General features: G+C 50.5%; 1 protein-coding gene across 9 annotated transcripts in view; it reads right to left on the bottom strand.

Annotated features, from left to right (window-relative positions):
* HMBOX1 (homeobox containing 1) overlaps positions 1–17,504 on the bottom strand; it is a 122,418-nt gene that overhangs the window by 37,436 nt on the left and 67,478 nt on the right. For all 9 annotated transcript variants that reach the window (XM_081188698.1, XM_081188704.1, XM_081188701.1 and 6 more), the window contains exons 3-4: positions 5,160–5,645; positions 3,199–3,284 (exon numbers count right to left, since the gene is read on the bottom strand). In XM_081188698.1, the coding sequence (XP_081044824.1) occupies positions 3,199–3,284; positions 5,160–5,645 (572 nt within the window). The remainder of the gene's footprint in view (positions 1–3,198; positions 3,285–5,159; positions 5,646–17,504) is intronic.

Below are 17,504 nucleotides of genomic sequence, written 5' to 3' on the forward strand. Positions count from 1 at the left end.
CACTCTGGGCGGCTCCCAATCAAATATTAAAAACACAATACAGTGGTAGCTCGGGTTACATACGCTACAGGTTACAGACTCCGCTAACCTAGAAATAATACCTCAGGTTAAGAACTTTGCTTCAGGATGAGAACAGAAATCGTGCTCTGGCGGCACGGCAGCAGAAGGAGGCCCCATTAGCTAAAGTGGTGCTTCAGGTTAAGAACGGACCTCCGGAACGAATTAAGTTCTTAACCCGAAGTACCACTGTACAGCATTAAACATTAAAAACTTCCCTAAAAAAGGCCTAAGGGACGCGGGTGGTGATGTGGGTTAAACCACAGAGCCTAGGACTTGCTAATCAGAAGGTCACCGGTTCGGTGAGCTCCCGTTGCTCGGTCCCTGCTCCTGCCAACCTAGCAGTTCAAAAGCACATCAAAGTGCAAGTAGATAAATAGGTACCGCTCTGGCGGGGAGGTAAATGGCGATTCCGTGCGCTGCTCTGGTTCGCCAGAAGCGGCTTAGTTCTGCTGGCCACATGACCCGGAAGCTGTACGCCGGCTCCCTCGGCCAGTAAAGCGAGATGAGCGCCGCAACCCCAGAGTTGGCCACGACTGGACCTAATGGTCAGGGGTCCCTTTACCTTTAAACAAGGCCTAAACAAATTCCCCCCTTAAAGCCAAGGCCAGCGGGGGGAAATTCTATGCGGCTTATGCTCCCAGTTAACTGGGAGAAAGCCCTGCTGTACTCAGCAGTCCTTAAGCGCAAGAGTAAACATGTAGAATGTCATGGGCTGGATAGATGCTGAGAAGCAGTGAGAGGCTCCAGCTGGGGAACCCCCAAGGGAATCCCCAGGAGAAGAAGGCTCAGAGACAGGGGGTGATGATGGTTGGGCAGAGGGAGGAAGAGGGAGAAGACTGGGAGGTGTCGGGAGCCGAAGGGGCAACAGGGTTTAGTGAGCAGTCCTGAATCAGACGCAAGAGGGAGGCCGGAAGACAGAGATGAGGCAGGATGCTGAAGAAACCAAAGAATCTATTCCCACCTGCATCAGCAGAAGTCGAGTGTTCAGATCAAGGGAAGTCATAGTACAGTGGTACCTCGGTACAGTAAGTACCGTATTTTTTGCTCTATAAGACTCACTTTTTCCCTCCTAAAAAGTAAGGGGAAATGTGTGTGCGTTTTATGGAGTGAATGCAGGCTGTGCAGCTATCCCAGAAGCCAGAACTGCAAGAGGGATTGCTGCTTTCACTGCGCAGCGATCCCTCTTGCTGTTCTGGCTTCTGAGATTCAGAATATTTTTTTTCTTGTTTTCCTCCTCCAAAAACTAGGTGCGTCTTGTGCTCTGGTGTGTCTTATAGAGCGAAAAATACGGTACTTAATTGGTTCCGGAGGTCCGTTCTTAACCTGAATCTGTTCTTAACCTGAAGAACCACTTTAGCTAACGGGGCTTCCTGCTGCCACCACACTGCTGGAGCACGATTTCTGTTCTCATCCTGAAGCAAAGTTCTTAACCCGAGGTACTATTTCTGGGTTAGCGGAGTCTGTAACCTGAAGCGTCTGTAACCCAAGGTACCACTGTACCACTATTCTGCGTTGGTCAGACCACACCTGGAATATGGTGTCCCGTTCTGGGTGCCACCGTTTAAGAAGGATGTTGACAAGCTGGAACGTGGGCAGAGGAGGGAGACAAAGATGATCAAGGGGTCTGGAAACCAAGTCTTATGAGGAATGGTTGAAGGAGCTGGGTACGTTGAGCCTGCAAAAGAGAAGACTGAGAGGAGATGTGATAACCATCCTCAAGTATCTCAAGGGCTGTCACATGAAAGATGGAGCAAGGTTGTTCCCCCCCCCCCCCGCTGCAGAAGACAGAACTCGAACCCATGGCTTCAAGTTACGAGAAAGGGGATTGCGACTCAATACCTGGAAAAACTTTCTGGCAGTAAGAACTGTTCGACAGGAAACGGTCTCCCTTGGGAGACTGTGGGATCTCCTCTTAAGCAGAGGCTGGATGACCATCTGTCATGGATGCTTTAGCTGAGATTCCTGCTTTGCTGGGGGTTGGACAAGATGACCCCTGGAGGTCCCTTCCGATTCTACGATTCTAAGAGCCTTATGCTCTCCTGACTGAGCCATTCACAGCGGTTCTCAACCTGTGGGTCCCCAGATGTTGTTGGACTACAACTCCCATCACTCCTGAGCTCTGGCCTTGCTAGCTAGGAGTGATGGGAGTTGTAGTCCAACAACATCTGGGGACCCGCCGGTTGAGAACCGCTGAAAGCAAGACAAAGGGTTGGGGGGGGGGAGACAGCCTTACATGTTTACCCACGCTTGGTTTAAGTAGGTAGGTTGGGTTATTGGGCTAATGAAACAACGTGGGTGCAATTAAACAAAAGCTTTTCCAGCCAAGCACCCCACAAGGCCTGGCTGGCCTATTAGGTAAAGGTAAAGGGACCCCTGACCATTAGGTCCAGTCGTGACCGACTCTGGGGTTGCGGCGCTCATCTCGCTTTATTGGCTGAGGGAGCCGGTGTACAGCTTCCGGGTCATGTGGCCAGCAGGACTAAGCCGCTTCTGGCGAACCAGAGCAGCACATGGAAATGCCGTTTACATTCCCACCAGAGCAGTACCTATTTATCTACTCGCGCTTTGACCTGCTTTTGAACTGCTAGGATGGCAACAGCTGGGACCGAGCAACGGGAGCTCACCCCATCACGGGGATTCGAACCGCCGGCCTTCTGATCGGCAAGTCCTAGGCTCTGTGGTTTAACCCACAGCACCACCCACGTCCCGGATGGCCTATTCCGAACCCTAAAAGGGCCAGAACCTCACCTTCCCGTTCTCAACGGAAGGGCTGCGGATGACGTTCACAATTTAAAAACAAAGCCATTTCGGTGCTAAGTGCTTGACGCTCGTTACAGCATTCCTAAGAAAAGCAGGGAGATATCCTGCTGACGTAAGCCGCGTAAGGAACAGGGGGAGAGAAGATCAGGCAGGGCAAGGGAGGTGCAGAGAAAGAGAGAGAGACTGATTCACCAGGGAAGTTCCACAATGGGTCTTAAATCAAAGGCATACATTATCATGACTAAGCTGACAGATTTGCACCGCAATGCAGAAAGCCAAGCGATATCCCAACATCTGCGCCGGCAGGAGAAGGCGCGGCGAGACGGTGGTGCTGAGCTACGGAGAGGGGGTCCAGGCGAGGTGTTTCCGAGCTCTTACCTGTTACCTGCGCTACGACGGCTTGCGAAATCCTCCGGTTGGCCAGGAAGGCTTTGATTTCCTCTTTTATCACGCTGCTGTCCCTCCTAACAAAACAGGGGGAGTTTTTTGCGGGGGGTTGGAGGGTGGACGGGAGGGGAGGGGAGACGAAGAAGAAGAAGAAGGTTAAAAAGAGGGGGGGCAAGAAAGAGGGCCAGAGTTGAAGACGCGTTTAATTGGGGGCGGGGGCGGCAGAGGGAGCGAAGGGCCTAACGGATGGCCCTCGCCGTCGGACGTTGCTTTTAATCCGTGTCGCTGGTTGATCAAAGCACACGAGGAGGAGAGCGGATGACTCGCGGTCCGTGTAAATTCATGCAGGCCATATGGGATGCACAAAGTTTCATTATGGAGGGATGAATAAATCTCTCCCACCAGTGACGGCGCTGGCATCAAACTAGGGTGTTGCACATGGGGGTGTAGCTTAGCGCCTTACTTAGCCGTTACTCGGGGACAGAGAACATGTTCTGCGAATCAAAGGCCACGGGTTCAAAAGCATCTTCCGGGTGGGTTGGCAAAGAGGCCAGTCTGAAATCCCGAGAGAGCTGCTGCCAGCCTGTGTAGACAAATTAGGCCCCTCCAGGCCTCGCCGTCTGGCCTCAGGGCTCTGCCCACGACCCCCCACCCCACCCCAAATGCTTTTGCCCGGCTGGAACGTGTCCTCATGACGAATTTATGCTCCTTGCTCCGTCCACTTTCCCCTCTGGCCCCGTCCACCACTGTCTTCTGGCCCTCAGAAGACGGGCCAGATGGGGAAATGGCCCTTAGGTTCCCCACCTCGATCTAAGGCCTGCTTGGGCCGCATGAAATTCTGACTATTATTATAATTATAATTCATAGCCACCTTTCTCCCTGACGGTGATTCAAGGCAGTTTGAAGGTAAAATAAGAACATCTGAAAACTTAGGGTCAGGGGATGATGACGATAATTTGAAAAAAACAAACAGAAACAAACACTAACAGAATTAAAACACTGATTCATAGGATTGCAGGGCTGGAGGGGACACTGAGGGTCATCTAGTCCAACCACATGCAATGCAGGGATCTCGACTAAAGCATCCGCAACATATCTATCTATCTATCTATCTATCTATCTATCATCTATCTATCTATCTATCTATCATCTGTCTATCTAACTATTCATCTCTCTCTCTCTCTCTGGGAGCAGCCACTAAACTGTAGCAGGAACTTTCTCCAGGAAATTTTCATTAAAGTTTTCACAATACTGTGGTACCTCGAGTTAAGTATTTAATTCGTTCCAGAGGTCCGTACTTAACCTGAAACTGTTCTTAACCTGAAGCACCACTTTAGCTAATGGGGCCTCCTGCTGCCACCGCGCCACTGCTGCGTGATTTCTGTTTTCATCCTGAAGCAAAGTTCTTAACCCGAGGTACTATTTCTGGGTTAGCAGAGTCTGTAACCTGAAGCGTATGTAAAACGAGGTACCACTGTACAATAAAATTCTATCTAGAATAAATGAAAGAAAGAAAGAGAAACAACAAAAGGAAAGGGAGGAAGGCAAAGGAAGAAAGAAAAGAGAGGAAAAATACAATATAAATAATAAAACACACACAGAGAGATATCCCCCTCTATTCTAATTGTACCCTGATTTCCAATCTACATACGTTAGGAAAAACTTTCTGTCGGTAAGAGCTCCATCGGGAGACGGTAGACCTTCCTTGGAGGCTTTCAAGGAGAGGTCGGACGCCCCCTCATCGTGGATGCTACACTTGAGATCCCTGAATTGCAGGGGTTGGTCTAGATGGCATCTGGGGGTCCCACAGAGAAATTCTGCGCTTTCTCTGATTTTCGTCAAACCGCCTTGCGCGCCCCGCTTGAGGAGAGGGAGGCCAGAATTAAGGGATGCGGTACTAACGGCAAGCCCACCAACAGGAGCGCGCCCCACCCCGAGCCCCAAGAGCTCACCTCATCAGCTCCTCCACCTTGTCGTCCACGTCCAGGTCTTCTTCGGAGGCCTCGAAGCTGTACGACCTCTGCGCCATGCTGCTGGCCAGCGGGTACCGCGTGGGCGACATCTTCCCGTTGAAGGCGGAGAGCCGCTCGCTGCTCTCCCGGCCGTTCTGGTTGGTGGTGCAGGGCTGCGGGGAGGTGTCGTAGCTGTTGCTGGGCGAAGGGGACATCCCCGAGTGGTGCGTCTGCGTGGAGGCCGTGGCGGTGGAGGACGAGGCGGCCACGTTGTTGGTGCTGTTGCTGCAGGAGCCGCCGCCAGCCCCGTAGGCCGACCGCCGGCCGAACTTGTCGCTGTGCTCCTGGTCGAGGCGGTCGAAGGTCTCCAGGGCATGCAGGATCTCGTGACGCGTCATCCCGGTGCGCCGCAAGCGCTGAAGCAAGTCGATCTGCTCTATGGTGAACCGGGGCTCGTCGGTGTAGTGAAACATGGTTTCCAGCAGGCTGCGGGGGCACAGGGGAAGAAGGTGAGGAGGGAAGAAGGCGCAGGGACGCGAGAAAGAGGCCAGGATCAGGCCAAAGGGGGCCCATTTGCAGGAGCGAGTCAGCAGCAGATCACACTGAAGGAGTTGGAGCTAGCTCGCTATTAGCAAAAACGGGTCTGAAGGGAAGTGCAAGGCCTAATGCGCGCAGGAATGGGTCTGGGCTCATCTCTGCCTCTCGGCCTCCCTCCTCCCGATTCATCTTCTGCCTCTGATTCTGGACTTCTCTCTGCCACAGATTCTCCCTGCTCACTAAACCCTGTTTCCTTTCCAGATTCCAACACTTCTTCAATAATTAATTAATTAATTAATATTTATGCCCCAGCCACTCTGGGTGGCGCCCAACAGAATATTAAAAACACAATAAAACCATAGCTGTCAACTTTTCCCTTTTCTTGCGAGGAATCCTATTCAGAATAAGGGAATTTCCCTTTTAAAAAAGGGAAACGTTGACAGCGATGAATAAAACTTCCCTTCAGGTGTCTTCTAGAAGTCAGATAGTTGTTTATTTCCTTGATATCTGATGAGAGGATGTTCCACAGGGTGGGTACCACCACCGAAAAGGCCCTCTGCCTGGTTCCCTGTAACCTCACTTCTCGCAGGGAGGGAACTGCCAGAAGGCCCTCAGAGCTGGACCTCAGTGTCCAGGCTGAACGATGGGGGTGGAGATGCTCCTTCAGGTCTACTGGGCCAAGGCCATTTAGGGCTTTAAAGGTCAGCACCAACACTTTGAATTGTGCTTGGAAATTCCCACCTCTCCACAGTCACCTAAATCTCCTCCACTCTAGGGTTGCCTCTAAGCAATCAGAGACTGCTCCTGCAGGTGGCCAACCTCTCCTCCACCCTTTTCATGCCTCTTCTGGTTCTGGGAGACCAGGTGGCGAGGGGAGCTTGTCGCTGCAGGAGGGGCAGAACCCCGTGACTCTTCACCAGCCCGACTCATCTCTGCCTCTCGGCCTCCCTTCTCCCTTGCTTCTGCCTCCGATTCTAGGCTTCACTCTGCCACAGACTCCCCCTCCTCCCTAAGGCCTGTTACCTCTCCAGCTTCTGACACCCCTTCTCAGCCTGCTCCCTTTTTTCCCTCGGACCGCTCATCATCCCACCACCACTCCCTTGTTAGAATTCCTGCTCCGTGATTGCAGTCATGGGATTGTTTCACATGACGGTGTATGTTTTGACTCCACAGAGTGGAAGGGACGGAGACAGGATGTTTCTGTTACTGTGTTCCGTGGACTATTGTCTTTTGTTCTTTCTCTTTGCTGTCTGGTGCTAGAGAGAGAGGGAGCCATGTTGCAGTGCTCCATGTGTGTTTATATGTAAACAAAATAGATTAGCCAAAATGCTGAGTTGCTGAGGTCTGTCACGCAAGCTGCAAAGACTCTGCAGATCCCTAAGTGTGCCGATGTCTGTTGGCATCGGTTGCTGTGTTGTTCGGGCTGAAGGAAGCTTTTGAAGCTCCCGAACGATTGAGCAGGAGTGAGAGAACATGCCAGTCGGGCATGTGTCTCTGTCGGGGTCCTACTCGAGTGTAGGACGAGCTCCTCTCATCCCTGGGCTCTGAGCCTTCGTTACTTAGGGTTCCCCAGCTGGTTCCTCTCCATCTTTCCTCTGCATCCAACCAGTCCCTGACACCCATCAAGGTCTCCAGTGGGAGAGAGTTCTACTGTTTAAAAATGTGTTGCATGAAAAAGCCATTTAACCATTCAGGCCCGCTGGACGTCCAGAGTTTGAGTCTTACGTACACATGCGCCAGCTGTTCATCCCCCACCTTTGCACAGCCGCCGTTCTGCCAACGCACTGGCCACTGCGATGCACAAGGAACCCTGATTAAAGACTGCGATGGTCCAGTGCCACTCTGGAAAGTTTTCCAGCATTCAGAAACAAGAGGCTTGAGAAGTCCTGCCATGCTTGCAGACTCCTCTCTGGACTCCGTCCAAGATCACTGAACCTACACTTTTAAAGGACACCGGGAGGGAAGCTGGCATGATCTAGTGGGCCGGACGGGGGCTGTCTTGGTGGCAAAAGTCCAGCTTCCATCACCAGCCAGAGACCTCATTAAAGTGACCACGCTGCCAGGAAGGCTCTTTGATCAGAGCTCCGAATTACGGCTGGGATCCAAAGCGCTGTTTCTGGCATGCCCAGGGACTTCCGCCCACCTCTGTTGCCAGCGACGCACCTTTGGAACTCGCTGCCTCTTGATGCTGGCGCGATTCCTTCCCTCCCAACTCTTCCAAAGTAACTTTTAAGGCAGATCCACTTCCCCAAGCCGTCTCTACTTGGCATAGTTAAGAGAGCTGGACCGGGACATGGGAGACCAGGGTTCGAATCCCCGAATGCATTGCAGTAGTCCAAGCGGGAGATAACTAGAGGATGCACTACTCTGGCGAGACAGTCCACGGGCAGGTAGGATCTCAGCCTGCGTACCAGGTGGAGTAGGTAAACAGCTGCCCTGGACACAGAATTAAACTGTGCCTCCATGGACAGCTGTGAGTCCAAAATGACTCCCAGGCTGCACACCTGGTCCTTCAGGGGCACAGCTGCCCCATTCAGGCCAGGGAGTCCCCCACACCTGCCCGTCCCCATCCCTCAAAAACAGTACTTCTGTCTTGTCAGGATTCAACCTCAATCTGTTAGCCGCCATCCATCCTCCAACCGCCTCTAGACACTCACACAGGACCTTCACTGCCTTCACTGGTTCCAATTAGAAAGAGAGGTAGAGCTGGGTATCATCGCATACTGATGAAACCCAGCCCAAACCCCCTGATGATCTCTCCCAGCGGCCGCATGTAGATGTTGAAAAGCATAGGGGAGAGGACAGAACCCTGAGGCACCCCACAGGTGAGAGCCCAGGGGTCTGAACACTCATCCCCCACCACCACTTTCTGAACACGGCCCAGGAGGAAGGAACGAAACCCCTGTATAACAGTGCCCCCAGCTCCCAGCCACTCTAGATGAAATATATAAAAAATAAATACATTGATATATCCTTCTCCTTCCTGCCTCATTGGGGCAGTGGCAGACTGGGACCCTATGGCGCCCTGGGAAGGAGGCGTGAGAGTTCTCGCAGGGTCCTAGAGCCCTCCTACCTCCTTTCCAAATCCAGAGCATGTGCTCTGCTCACCCAGTCCTAAAAGGTAAAGGTAAAGGGACCCCTGACCGTTAGGTCCAGTCATGGCCGACTCTGGGGTTGCAGCGCTCATCTCGCCTTACTGGACGAGGGAGCCGGCGTACAGCTTCCGGGTCATGTGGCCAGCAGGACTAAGCCGCTTCTGGCGAACCAGAACAGCGCACAGAAACACCATTTACCTTCCCGCCGGAGCGGTGCCTATTTATCTACTTGCACTTTGAGGTGCTTTCGAACTGCTAGGTTGGCAGAAGCAGGGACCGAGCAACGGGAGCTCACCCCGTCATGGGGATTCGAACCGCCGACCTTCTGATCAGCAAGTCTTAGGCTCTGTGGTTTAACCCACAGCGCCACCCGTGTCCCAGTCCTAAATCCACCCCCAATTGGGGGAGGGTCCTTAGATCAGTCATAGGGCACCTGCCTTGCATGCAGAAGTTCCCAGGTACATTCCCTGGCATTTCCAGGTGAGGGTGACCTGAAACCTTGGCTGCTGCCAGTCAGTGCAGACAATACTGAGATAAATGGACTGTCTCTACACAAGGCATCTTGCTATGCTTCTAACCTAGGCATGTCTACTGAGCGGGAAGTTCTACTGAGCACAATGTGACTTGCTCCCAGGGCTATTTAACTGTTCAGTAATTGCAAAGGGGGCATGTCACATATTCAGATAAATCCTGGAGATGATATAAAGATAGATAGAGCACCAGGGATGGCTCAGTTGGTGGAGCATGAGACGCTTGATCTCAGGGTCGTGGGTTTGATCCCAACGTTGGGCACTGCAGGGGGTTGGACTAGATGACCCTCATGGGTCCCTTTCAACTCTACAATTCTATGATTAGATAGATATAGATAGATAGATAGATAGATAGATAGATAGATAGATAGATAGATAGATGCTTGCAATTATCGAGGAAATTAAAGCTTAATCTTCACTACGGAACCAATGATTACCATTACGAAGATTTTTTGAAAAGCGAGGTTAAGATTAAAGATGAAAAGATGTGAAGATGACGGCACAAAGTTGGTGGTCACACGGAGCTGGAAACTGAAATAAGTTCTGAGAGATGAGAGGAATTCTGGGCACGGCGCTTGGACCGATACGGCTCGAGTTAAATGAATGAACGACGGAACGATATACTGCTTTTCCAGGAGAAATTGTATGCACGCATCCGGATAACAAATGCTTGGGTCAAGAGATTTGTTTCTGACTTTTTGCATGGGAAATGTACACCTATCAGCAAACGACAGAACTGAAGATAATGCTTGAACACATTTTGGTTGGAACCCGAAAATCTCTTGGAATCCTTAATTCTCTTGGAATCCTAAATGCACTTTCCAGACTCATCAAGCACAGGTAGAATTAACTTGGGCTAATTGCACACTAGAGACATCACCTTGCCAACAAAGGTTCGTATAGTTAAAGCTATGGTTTTCCCAGTAGTGATGTATGGAAGTGAGAGCTGGACCATAAAGAAGGCTGATCGCCGAAGAATGGATGCTTTTGAATTATGGTGCTGGAGAAGACTCTTGAGAGTCCCATGGGCTGCAAGAAGATCAAACCTCTCCATTCTGAAGGAAATCAGCCCTGAGTGCTCACTGGAAGGACAGATCCTGAAGATGAGGCTCCAATACTTTGGCCACCTCATGAGAAGAGAAGACTCCTTGGAAAAGACCCTGATGTTGGGAAAGATGGAGGGCAGAAGGAGACGACAGGAGACGAGATGGTGGGACAGTGTTCTCGAAGCTACCAGCATGAGTTTGACCAAACTGCGGGAGGCAGTGGAAGACAGGAGTGCCTGGCGTGCTCTGGTCCAGGGGGCCACGAAGAGGCGGACACGACTAAACAACTAAACAACAACAACAATTTCACACTAAACTAACAAGTTTCGTCAGACGAAGCCCTGTGCAAGCTCTTCTGCTTGAGCAATGGGGCTTTACCTCCTGCACCCCCAAAATTGGCTTGGGGGGCAGTGGAACCCCAGAGGGGGAGGAGGAGAGAGATGTCCTTCTGCCTGGAAATCCGAAACGCTTGCAGTGGGAACACCCTCCTTTATTGCAAGAGGGAACTCTTCCCACCGAACTACCAGTGAAAAATCTGGCTTTTCTGCCATGTCCGTCCGAGTCTTTAGAACTGCAATGTTCAACCGTAAATTTCACCGTTCACCAAATTTCTGCTGAAACACACACCTGCCTCTCCACAAGTGCTACTAAGAGTCTCGTTGAGGGAATCCTTAATCGCTTCCCAAAAAATGTCTGTGATTGAAGCTGGGTGTGGAATCGCAGATGCAGATGGTTCAATGTGGCCCCCAGGTCTCTCTGTGTGGCCCTCAAAACTCTCTCCAGGCCACATCTGCCTCTTGCCTGGCTGAAATGGATCCTTGGATTCTGATAACGCCTCTTGCTGGTCTGGGTGCAGGATGGGACAAGGGGCATGCATGGAAAATAGCCCTTTGCACAAAGGGATATTTCACATTCGCTGCCCCGCCCACTTCTGCCTCTGGCCACGCCCACCACTGCCGTACGGCCCCAGGGAGACTCCCCTGGAGGGAAGGCGGCCCTCGGGAACAAACAAGTTTCCTGCAACACTCTTCGCTCTCGCTCCGTGAGGAACTCATCCTGCATCTAACTTCCGGAGTGCTGAATTTTTCAGCTTTCAAATCCCCCCAAAATGAGGTGTGCTCATTTACAGATAGAGGGCAGTATACAAACTCACAAGATAGGATTAAGATTAGATAAAATATATTAGTTAAATTCATATAATTTATTTTTCCTGGTAAGCAAATTGTGTGTAAAATTGCATAGAAATAAACCTGTGGTAATATTATATATTACTATTACTATTCATTATCTATCATCTATCTATCTATCTATCTATCTATCTATCTATCTATCTATCTATCTATCGTTTAGCATCTCCTGACGTTTTCAGAAGGCAAAACTAAAATAGTTAGGTTTTCTGAAAGTGGTTTGCGTGCTTCTTCACCAAACGCGGACTTGCCAAGCTATACGCAGTCTCATCACAAAAAAGGAATAGCTGATTAGAATTCCTCCCGCCCAAAATCGTATTTTCATTCCTTCCTCCTTCTGGCTTTTTAAAATCGTATCTAAATTTTTAGGAAGGAGGGAACTCAGCTCTTCGGAGCAAGTATAAATGTAAAATGTAAAACGATATTTGTGTGTGGAGTATGTAACTGAAAAACCAATAAAGGTCATTATTTTAAAAATCACATTTTCAAGACGCCTCGCTTAAAAAAATGGTTAAAAAAAAAAAGTTTCACCTCCTAAAATGATGCACCCTAATCCAACAGCAGAGACATCACCTTGCCAACAAAGGTCCGTATAGTTCAGGGGTCTGCAACCCGCGGCTCCGGAGCCACATGTGGCTCTTTTACATCTTTGCTGCGGCTCCGGGGCGGATACTAGCGAGGGGAGGAGGCGCATTGTCTCCTCACTGTGGCGGGCGCTGTACTGGCTGTGACGTCGCATGGGGGCGGTGCGTGCTTTAGTCACGCACCGTCCCGACGTCACCTTCCCGCCCGCTGTCAGATCGTGGCTCCGGAGATATATTTGTTTTAAATGTCGCAATGGTTTTGCGGCTCCCAGTTGTTGTTTTTTCTTCGGAAACGGGTCCAAGTGGCTCTTTTTGTCTTAAAGGTTGCAGACCCCTGGTATACCGTATTTTTCGCCCCATAAGACGCACCGGCCCATAAGACGCACCTAGATTTTAGGGGGGGAAATAAAGGAAAAAATTTTTATTTCCCCCCCAGGTGCGCTGCGCTACACCAGGAGCTTGGGGCGTGCGGAGCTCAGCGTGCCGGCAAGGTCTCCGCTAGCGTGGGAGAGCCGGGCGCCTCTCCCAGGGCTAGCGGACCCCTGCGCTAATCCAGAAGCTTGGGGCAAGCTTGTCTGCAAGCCTCGCGCACCCGGCAGGAGGTCCCACCGGGTGCGCGAGGCTTGGGGCGGCAGCGGACTGCTTGCGCGCACCTAGAAGCTTGGGGCGAGCTGAGCTCAGCGCGCGCCAAGCTTCTGCATCCCGGCAAGCAGTCCGCTGCCGCCCCAAGCCTCCCGCACCCGGCAGGAGGTCCCGCTGGGTGCGCAAGGCTTGGGGCGGCAGCGGACTGCTTGCGCGCCCCTAGAAGCTTGGGGCGTGCTGAGCTCAGCGCGCGCCAAGCTTCTGCATCCCGGCAAGCAGTCCGCTGCCGCCCCAAGCCTCCCGCACCCGGCAGGAGGTCCCGCCGGGTGCGCAGGGCTTGGGGCGGCAGCGGACTGCTTGCGCGCCCCTAGAAGCTTGGGGCGTGCTGAGCTCAGCGCGCGCCAAACTTCTGCATCCCGGCAAGCAGTCCGCTGCCGCCCCAAGCCTCCCGCACCCGGCAGGAGGTCCCGCTGGGTGCGCGAGGCTTGGGGCGGCAGCGGACTGCTTGCGCGCACCTAGAAGCTTGGGGCGGGCTGAGCTCAGCTGGCCCCAAGCTTCTAGGTGCGGGCAAGCAGTCCGCTGCCGCCCCAAGCCTCGCGCACCCAGCGGGACCTCCTGCCGGGTGCGCGAGGCATGCAGACACTCGCCGGAAGCAGGGGGAGCCCTCCAGAGGGCTCCCCGTGCTTCGGGCGACAGGCTGCCGCCCCAAGCCTCGCGCACCCGATGGGACCTCCTGCCGGGCGCGCGAGGCTTGCAGGCATTCGCCCCATAAGACGCACCCCGATTTCCCCTTCATTTTTGGAGGGGAAAAAGTGCGTCTTATGGGGCGAAAAATACGGTAGTTAAAGCCATGTGATGTATGGAAGTGAGAGCTGGACCATAAAGAAGGCTGATTGCCAAAGAATGGATGCTTTTGAATTCTGGTGCTGGAGGAGACTCTTGAGAGTCCCATGGATTGCAAGAAGATCAAACCTCTCCATTCTGAAGGAAATTAGCCCTGAGTGCTCACTGGAAGGACAGATCCTGAAGCTGAGGCTCCAAGACTTTGGCCACCTCCTGAGAAGAGAAGACTCCCTGGAAAAGACCCTGATGATGGGAAAGATGGAGGGCACAAGGAGAAGGGGACGACAGAGGACGAGATGGTTGGACAGTGTTCTCGAAGCTACAAACATGAGACTGACCAAACTGCGGGAGGCAGTGGAAGACAGGAGTGCCTGGCATGCTCTGGTCCAGGGGGTCACGAAGAGTCGGACACGACTAAACGACTAAACAATAACAACAACATAGCCCAAAAGGGGCAGGCCCCAGTTGCAACAGAGGCTGCAAGACCCTGGTGTAAATCCCTCGTGTAAACGTGCCCTCGAGCTCCAGCCGGCCAATTTACTAAGTAGCTCTGCAGTCAGACATTTAAGAATAATGTGATGTTCCTTGTTAATTAAGGGACACACTTTCCCATTAGCGGTTTATCGCTACATAATGTTTGCAAGACCTTATAATTCCCCGCAACACCTTTAATTGCATTGCTTTCAATTTGTTTTCTTTTGAAGGGGGCCAGTGCTGACCACTTTTTTAAATTTTTTATTTTCCTTCCCTGGACTTGACCAACTGCTGGGGGAAAGTGAGAGAGGAAAGAGCAAGACTTTCTTTTCAAACTAAAAAAATAAAAATAAAATAAGAGCGGATAAATAAAGGAAGGGCGTTTGCGCTCTGCAAAGAGTCATCTCTCTTTCAGAGAGCAGGAGATTGTCAAATGAGGCTGCCTCTGGAAGCAGAAATATTTGCAACAGAAACGGGCATCATTCATCAACCTCGTGCTTAAAATAAATAAAAAATCACACTGAAACGGTATTATAAGAAGGTACAGACTGGCTGAGGGGGAGGGAGAAGGCTTGCAAAAGCCCAGGGACAGGGTGACTTTCTGGAATTATATTATATTATATTTCCATTTCATCAGACTGCAGGGGAGAGAGAGAGAAAGAGATGGAAAACCAGGCCGACTCTATTATTATTATTATTATTATTATTATTATTATTATTATTATTAGGCTTACCTGAGAGATCAATGGCCATCTGAATCCTCCCATCCCTTAAAAGGTCATTTAGCAGCAGTTGTACTAAGATACCTCCTATCCCCAAACCAATCCCATTCAAGCTGGCCATTATAAGGACTTTAACTGTTTCTGCTTGTTTTCCTCTTCCCTCCTCACCTTTTTTCCTTTCGTGCCATGTCTTTTGCCCTCTGCTGCCTTGTTTTTATTACTCCTACGTATGCAGCTCTGGGAATCTTTGGACCCGACGGGCTGTGTTAAATTGCTAACGATATGGAAATTTAATAAATAACATAGGACTTTAATAAATAATAATGTCATGAAATGTTCTTATTGTTACTGTTTTAACGGTAATAAAAATCAAAAGCATTTTACTTTAATAATAATAGTTAATGATGCAATGCATTTTAAATAATTTTTTAATTACTTAATGAATGAAGATACGGAGCATTTAAAGACACGATGCGTCGGCTCAAAGCTCCACATGGCAGGCCAATAAATAACCCCCTTTAACTGTCTCTAAGGGATGGTCTGGATTCAATGCGCTCAATAGGTTCTCAAGCAAAAAAATTGTTTTGTAAACCACTTTGAGGTCTCCTGCGACCAAGTGGTATATAAATGTTGTGAAACAAACAGAGTGGTACCTTGGTTCTCAAACGCCTTGGTACTCAAACAACATGGAACCCAAACACTGCAAACCCGGAAGTTAGTGTTCCAGATTGCAAACTCTTTTCGGAAGCCTAACATGCTCTTTTTTGAGTGTTACGCTTCCGATTTGAGTGCCACACTTCCATTTTGAGTGTTGCACTGAGATCTGTCTGTTTTTGCTATTTATTTTGCGTTTTTGTTTTGGCAGCTCTTTTTTGTTTTTGCGACTGTGTGGAACCCAGTTCAGCTACTGATTGATTGATTGATTGTGTGACTACAGTACATTATTTGCTGCTTTCATTTTATGGTTCAATGGTCTCGTCAGATAGTAAAATTCATGTTAAATTGCCTTTTTAGGGAATGCTTTTAAAAGTCTGGAACGGATTAATCCATTTTGCATTACTTTCTATGGGGAAGCGTGCCTTGGTTTTGGAACGCTTTGGTTTTGGAATGGACTTCCAGAACGAATTAATGCTTTCTTTTTTTCCTTGCCCCAAATGTGGAACCCCCAGGTCCAGAGGAAGTTTGCTGCTGAATACCAGGTGTTGGGCAGCAAAGGTGAAAGAAAGTCCTTGCTTTTGTATCCTGCTTGCTGGCTTTCCAGAAGCACCGGGCTGCTCCCTGTGGGAGGCAGGTGTCAGGGAACCGACATTGGAGCTAGAGGTGGAGGGAAGGCTCTCAAATGATGCTGGAGAAGGGCCCAGCAGGGAGAGAGGCAGCTCCGCAGATGGGGAAGCAAATCAGCGCAACACCAGGGATATAGAGGGGCTGAGGGGGGAATCGGCGAGAGGGCTCCAGGACTCTTCACCGGACACCAGCGGGGAGAGCACGGGTCCTCCGCTACCCACGCCCACCCTGCGCAGAAGACTTCCGCGCAGAGAGAGTAGGAGGAGACTGGGTGTCAAACAACTTTTATTTGAGAAATGCCCACTAACGGATTCTGCTAGCGACTGAGGCAGCCACGAATTGAAGGGCTGTCCAGACAGAAAGGTTTAACAAGGCAACATAACCAGGAGAGGCGGCAACTTACGCACGAGCAACCCCATACCCATTACAGCAGGATACTGGGGAAGGCAAGCAGCAGTGTTTGAAATTAGCCAGGCGCATTTTGCACCTGGCTTCCAACCACTTGTGACCAAGTGAAGATCCCCGAGTGCCAGGATTGGCACTTGACATCTCCATCATCTTGGTACAAGGACGGGGTGAGCTCCCGTTGCTCGGTCCCTGCTCCTGCCAACCTAGCAGTTCAAAAGCACGTCAAAGTGCAAGTAGATAAATAGAAGGTAAATGGCGTTTCCGTGCGCTGCTCTGGTTCGTCAGAAGCGGCTTAGTCATGCTGGCCACATGACCCAGAAGCTGTACGCCGGCTCCCTCAGCCAATAAAGCGAGATGAGTGCCGCAACCTCAGAGTCGGCCACGACTGGACCTAGTGGTCAGGGGTCCCTTTACCTTTACTTCTGGTTCTAAACCTCTTTTGAATGTTTTTAGACGCCTGTTTTTATCTGTGTGGGGTTTTTTATATATATAAAAAAATCAATAGGAGAATGTTAATGTTTTCTTTTACATTTTTGTAAACTGCTTAGAGAGCAATGGTGCCCCAAGTTGGGGGGCACTGCCTCCTATGGGGCAGTGGGAATACCCAGGGGGGCACAAAGAGGCGAGGAGGGCGGCAGTGGAAGTTGGGGTGCTGGATATGTAAATGACTAGCGGACTTTGAAAAGCTGGTATCACTGGATCAAGTTCATCAATTTTGTTGAATTAATTGAATTAAACACTTTTAATTGGATTGTGAATAAATGTGCAATTCATCGTTGCTGTTTTGAATTGCTGTTATCTTCTTTAGTGAGTCATGCAAACCGCTATTCTGAATGATGCCTTTTACAGGGTAGGGGGCACTGAGAATGAGTTTATTGAACCAAGATGTAATAGCCTGAGAAAGTTTGGGAACCAGTAGCTTAAAGGTACAGTGGTACCTCGGGTTAAGAACTTAATTTGTTCCGGAGGTCCGTTCTTAACCTGAAACTGTTCTTAACCTGAAGCACCACTTTAGCTAATGGGGCCTCCTGCAGATGCCGCGCCGCCGAAGCA

The sequence above is a fragment of the Podarcis bocagei genome (genome assembly GCF_964188305.1).
Source record: "Podarcis bocagei genome assembly, chromosome: 3".
Classification (NCBI taxonomy): Eukaryota; Metazoa; Chordata; class Lepidosauria; order Squamata; family Lacertidae; genus Podarcis; species Podarcis bocagei.